The sequence below is a fragment of the Eurypyga helias genome, unplaced genomic scaffold (genome assembly GCF_000690775.1).
Source record: "Eurypyga helias isolate BGI_N326 unplaced genomic scaffold, ASM69077v1 scaffold14115, whole genome shotgun sequence".
NCBI lineage: Eukaryota > Metazoa > Chordata > Aves > Eurypygiformes > Eurypygidae > Eurypyga > Eurypyga helias.
The window spans coordinates 40,785-46,750 of record NW_010250929.1 but is presented as its reverse complement, the minus strand read 5'-3'; the positions used below and the strand labels follow the sequence as shown (position 1 = coordinate 46,750).

Genomic DNA, 5,966 nt, shown 5'->3' with positions numbered 1-5,966 from the left:
CCTGACTGGTAGAGTGCAATGCTGAGTACCGGTGCCACGCTTAGAGAAAACTTCTCAGGGCTTAGGATTTGCACTGTGGTAGCCACTAAGGGCAGAAGGGAGGCAATGGTGGCAAGAGGACAACCTTCGGGTTGCGTTAGAGCTGCTGGTATTGCCAGAGGGAAACTGTGGCAGGCATATGAGCACTCCATCACCTCTGTGGGGCTGGGGGCTCCTTCCAGTGCCCAGCGGGGGGGAGTCTGGGCTGCGGGGCTGAGCACCCCATCAGATCAGGAGCCAGCAGCCACTCTGACTGTGGCCGACTGCTCCAGCGGTTTTTACAAACTCTCCAGCAAATATTTGGGGATGCCGAACATATCTGCAGTGACTGGGATTCCTGGTCACAAACCGTTTATGAACCAGTGTTTAAATTCAGAGGGTTCTCTGCTCTCAGTAAATTATTTGAGCCCTTCCAGAGGCAGCCTGAGAGCTGCTCTGGTTTACCTCCAGACTACAGCACGTGGCCTTGCTAGACGCAGGGGTAACACAGTGACCCGAGGAGATGGGGCCGGAGGTCTGCCCTACCTCCTGTTTTTCAGCTGTGCTACTACTGTGGGAGCCATGGTGCAGGGTGTCAGGGCACCCTGTGTGTCTCTACCCCAGCTGCTTTCCAGCTGGGCTGAAGCCAGGAACCAGGGAGCATTAGTGGCAGAGGCTTTGAATGCCCCATGAGGAAGATGAATCACATCACAGACCCAGAGACAGGGTCTTCAACTCAGTGGGGCTGACTGCTCAAGAGGGTCTGCTGAGGAAAAGATGACTTTGTGCTCCCCCTCTTTGGTCAGCACCTGCAGCAGGTCAGTAGGGGACACAGGACAGGGGCTAGGAGATGACCACCTCCTCTTGCTTCCCTCCAGCCTCCTCCTGTGGTGACAAGACTTGACATTTCTGCTTTCTGTGGGGTCTAACTCAAAAACTCCCTAACTTAGTATCTCTTGCCCACATCCTGCAGCAGCCAGTGAGGGCTACAACATGTGGGACCAGCAGCACACGATTTGGATAACTTGATTGCCAGCCCTCCGTGTGCCTTCTCCCACCACAGACAGCTGAAATAAAAAGACCACCGAGTGATAAAGCCCCTTTGTGCCCCTTTCTGGCTTGAGATGTTTGTTCTGTGAAGCAGAACAGCTCCAGGAGGCAAGATGGAGCAGATCCCTGCAAAAGCCAATGCCTCTGGGACACCTGAGCTGAGCAGGGGTGACTGTGGCAATGCCACTGAGTGCTCTGCTCTGGGGGATTAGCTGGTCTGAAGCAGGGAGCTAACTCCTCGGAGATCTGATGCTTCCTCTACCTGTGACTGCTGGTTAGTGCCTAGAACCAGCAACCATGTCCCCAGGGGAAAATTTTACATCCTGATCATTTTTCTAATCAAAGAAAATGTTTTGATAGAGAATTCCCTCCTGTCTCCCTCTGCACAGCCAGGCAGGGGGGAAGCACGGGCAGGGCCACTCAGCACCCTCTTTTCTTCTGATTGCCCACAGACAGAGGCCTCTCCGTGGACATCGCTGCTGTGGAAAGCTCCCTTTCTGAGGGTGATACCTTGCAGCTGCGTTGCATGGTGGGAGCCCAGAAGAGCAGCAGCAGGCACTTCCAAGTGCTTTGGCTCCTCAACAGCATGGAAATGGTCAGGGTTGACCCCCACGGGGTATTGATTTTGGAGGAAGAATATGAGGAGAGAGCCAAGCTGGGGCAGCTCCGAGCATTCAAGCAAAGCAACACAGCTTATGTCCTCACCATCTGTGAGGTGGGGCTGAAGGACAACGGTACCTACCGCTGTTCTGTTTCGGAGGTGAAGACTCCTGGAGACTTTCACAGCACTCAAACCAACCTGTCATCGGGCATCCAAGTTGACGTGAAGCCAATAGGTTAGTAAATCCTCATGCCCTTCTGGATAAAGCCTGCAGTGATCCCTGGCTGCGGAACGCTTCAAGTCTGGCCTCCTCTTGGCAGGGGCAAGAGCGCAAATGTGCCATGGACTTTGGCAGGTAATAACGGGAAAAGCACTTGTTCTGGCAAATGTTAGCATGACAGGTGCAGCAGCTGTCAGCAAGCTGTCAACCTTTAGCTCAGTCTCTTCGTAATGAGTTTTGGGGCAAATAGGTGGAGTTCTAGGGAGGTTGGGTCCTCCTGTGTCTTTGGTAGAGAAAATTATGAATGCCTTGTTGCTACTTCTGAGGATCACAGGGTGACCCAGAACAGGTGCTTCTGGGCTGGATGGGTCATTGCATCAGCACCATTTCCATCAGGGTGCTCTCTCTGTTTTGGAGGGATGACGTGTGAGAACCACTGTAAGAAAGACATGTAGAAGACTCTTGGTTTCCTTGTTATAACTAGATGATCACTATTCTGATGTAGCAAGAGCTGCCTGTTGCATCTGTTTATTTTTTTTTTTTTATGTATCCATGGCCTAGGAAAGGCATTAAAGAAGGAAAAAAAATACCCCAAAACCCCACAATGTCCGCTCCAAAGTTATAAGAAAAGGCTGGTAGAAAATTTCAGACAATTCCTTTCCTTGTCCAATGTCGACTTATTTAGTCCCTTCATTCAGTGCCAGGTTATCTCTGTTTTTCCCCGAGGCCCACAAGGTCCCCTCCCATGCAGTAACTGTTGTTTGCAGAGAGCCGCCTGCGCCTGTCTGTGTCCAGCAGCACGCCCCAGGTCACGGCGGGAGACGCCGTGATCCTCCTGTGTGAGGTGCGAGGAGCAGCCAGCCCTGTGTCCGTGGAGTGGTGGCACCTGCCCCCGCAGCACCCGGGTCCCCACGTGCTGGTGGCCGCCATGGAGCAGGATGGCACCCTGAGCCTGGGCAGCACCTACCGGGATGATGGGACTCGGGGAAGCCTCCGGCTGGAGAAAATGAGCCCCAGCGCTTTCACCCTGGTGATCCCCAACACGTTGGATGAGAGTGACGGTGGGCAGTATGGGTGCAAAGCGACGGAGTGGTCCCGAGGCCAGAGATGGACAGAGGAAGGAGAGACAACAGTGACAGTCCGCTCCATGGGTGAGTTGGCCCACCGTTATTTTGGGCTTTCGAGGTGGACACGCTGGAGACGAGGCTGGCAGAGCGGGTGGATGCATGTGGGTAAGACAGGTCTGCTGTGCCCTGAGCTCCCCTGGCTGCAGGGTGACGTGGGGCTGATCACTGGAGCGCTCAGTTTTCCCTGTTTCTAGCAGGGCGCTTAAGTGCCCCATGAGATGTTTTGGGAGAGACAAGTGGGACACAACAGCTGAAATGCCCAGAGACCTGAAAGGCAGTGGCTTGCTCAGCAGGTCTTCTGTCTCCTTAGTGTACATTATATCTTTTCTGGCGGCATAATTACTTACAGTAATTAAGCTCAACAAAGGCGCTTGCTGAGCTGTGTGGTGGCCTTTGTCAGAGATGCGCTCCCGGTGCTGCAGTCTGACCGCTCCTCCTGCTCTGAGCGCAGAGCTGCCAGCCTCCCCGGCGTGCATTGCCCATGCCATTTCTTCTGCTGATCGCTGGTGTGGGTGCCTTCATGAAGAGGCAGCTTCTGCCTGTGACTTAGGATGTTTTTCCTTTCTTACTGCTGGGCTGAGTGCCCAAGATCACCAAATTGGGCCACAGGAGTAGTTAGGCTTTTGTGGAGGGTGGAAAGAAGCAGGGAACGGGACAGCAGCATCGGCAGAGGATCCCTGACTCCCTGCACAGGTTGGGACTGGGGAGCCTGGAAAAGAGGGTAGTTGGAGCTGTCTGGGGGGGTGAGTGTGGGGGACAAGTTAGGAGAGGACCAGAGCATGGGGTCCAGCACAGCTTGGGGGAGAGCGGCATGGGTGGAGGAGCAGCAGGACTGCTGGGTGCCATGGGGCTGCGGTGACTGGGGCAGCGGGGATGGTGGTGCGCGGGGTGGGCAGAGGTGAGGTGGCACGGGGCAGGATGTCTGTCCCTGCGCCAAGGGCTCTCTCCTCCTGAGCAGGTCTGGGTCTGCATGCCACGTTGAGAAGCCGAATTGCCACTGTTAGATACGAGCAGAGTTTTGAACTCGTCTGCCAAGTGAGCGCCAGCTACACCCTTGAGAGGGTGCCGATGTCTGTGACGTGGCTCTTCCAGCCCAGCCCGGCCACCAGCCACCACCAGGAGCTGGTCCGGCTCTTTCCAAACGGCACAGTGGCCTGGGGGGCAGCACAGCCACGCTTCCAGGGGAAAGCCCAGCTGGTGAAGGCTGCCACCTCCTTCAGGCTGCGCATCCCCGGTGCCACCGCTGCCGACGAGGGGATGTACCAGTGTGAGTTGGAGGTCTGGAGGAGGAACACCCCACCACTGGGGCAGCCAGCGGCCACCGCCAGGTCCAATGCTGTGGGGATAAAGGTGGTGCTGCCAGGTAAGCAGCGCCACGGGCGCTTCGTCAGTAGTGGGCTCTCCTGCAACCTTAAATCCATCAAAGTGACCAAGGGCAACCAGGGCTGCTGATGGCTGGGTTGTCCCCAGGGCCACACGAGACTCCGCGGCCTGTCCTGCTTCTTCCTTGGCAGCCACAGCTCCTGACAGCCCTCTCGGAGGCAAGTTTGGTGTTGGCGAGTGGTGTTGTCTATTTGTTTGCAGATTATGCTAAGCCTATAGGGATTGGCCTTGCCCTCAGGATTTTAAGCCTTGTTTCTGGGAAGTAGTCACACCCTGAGGAGCCCAGTTGAATGCTGGGGGTGTGAGGTGCCTCCCATGGTGTGGGCTTCTGGGGGGGCTGGAGGGTGGCGGAGAGAGACCAGCCCCCAAAGCTGGTGCTGGAATAGGCCTGCGTCCCACTGAGCTTCCCCTGGTGTGCTGAGAAAGCTCCAGGGCTCTCTGCCGAGATGGGAGCCAGCGGGGGCTCAGGGTGGAGGCATCTTCCCCCGGGCAGGGTCCGTGCCGCCACCGTGCTTGCCAGCATGGGGCAGGGAGCCTTGTCCTCTGATGGAGGGCAGATGCTGCAAACACACCGCAGCCCCCCGGCCTTCCTGCCTGCCACGTGTCTGCTCCCCGCCACCCCTGGCGTGTCAGCCTGCCCTGCTCCCTCTGGGGCTGCTGGACAGGCTGAAGGGGTTGTCCCAGCCAAAACCTGAGCCGGTGGAGGCAGGCATGAGAATATGTTGGGTTTTTTTTTTTTATTTTCTCATGTCTGTTTGGCCAGCAAAGGAGAGTTCTTGCTCTCTTTTCCATGCATTAAGTGCTCCTTCCTCTATCCCTTGGATTTTTTGGGGGGATCACAACCCAGTGAACTGAAATCACGCGTTTTCTGTGTTTAACTGATGGGTTTGCTGTAGCGTAAGCTGATACGTTCCCCTCCCTGTTGGGGCTTGTTTCCATGGTGCTCTCCCTCCTGCTCTTCCCTCGCCACTGCGGAGCTGGGTGCTGGGGTGCTACACCGGAGCTACAGCTGGCTGGGGGTGTGCGGGGTGGGGCTGAGGCTAGGGGTGACAGCAGGCTGTGGCTGTGTATGTCAGTGGTGTCAATGCCGTTAAGACGAGCAGGTGTAACTGTAGATCATCTACGCAGAGGAGACGGTAGCAGCGGAGCAGCGAGATACGATGACGTTTGGCTCCAAACGTACCGCAGCCGTTACTGGATACTGCGATGCTGTGAAGATGGGGGGAGCTGGGAGGGGACGGTGCGCGGTGGGAGGTGGCTGCTAGCTCTAGTACCATCTCTCTGAGACAGGCAGCATGAGCCAGTGGGGGATATTTAGGAAGGTGGAGAAGTAAGTCTGGGAACGAAGCTGGCTCTAGCAGCAATGGGATGAGGTGAAGCTGCAGAAAATGAAGCTGCAAATCGTGAAAACCACCAGCCTGTTTCTTCAATAAAATCTCATGGCTGGAGCCTGCAGAAATAGCAGAGTTCCTGACTTTTACTTCGGCACTTCATTTACTGTTTTACTTTCAGTGTCAGTCAGCGCTTTAGGAGTTTAAATGCTATTGTAGCCTGTGGCTTCGGACAG

The 5,966-nt window shown here is 55.8% G+C and overlaps 1 protein-coding gene across 1 annotated transcript in view; it reads left to right on the top strand.

The window, feature by feature from the left end:
* The window catches only part of CD101 (CD101 molecule), a 17,798-nt gene that overhangs the window by 4,747 nt on the left and 7,085 nt on the right, over nt 1-5,966 (top strand). The window contains exons 4-7 of the mRNA XM_010151841.1: nt 1,521-1,832; nt 1,993-2,024; nt 2,659-3,040; nt 3,975-4,379. Coding sequence (XP_010150143.1) covers nt 1,521-1,832; nt 1,993-2,024; nt 2,659-3,040; nt 3,975-4,379 — 1,131 coding nt within the window. The remainder of the gene's footprint in view (nt 1-1,520; nt 1,833-1,992; nt 2,025-2,658; nt 3,041-3,974; nt 4,380-5,966) is intronic.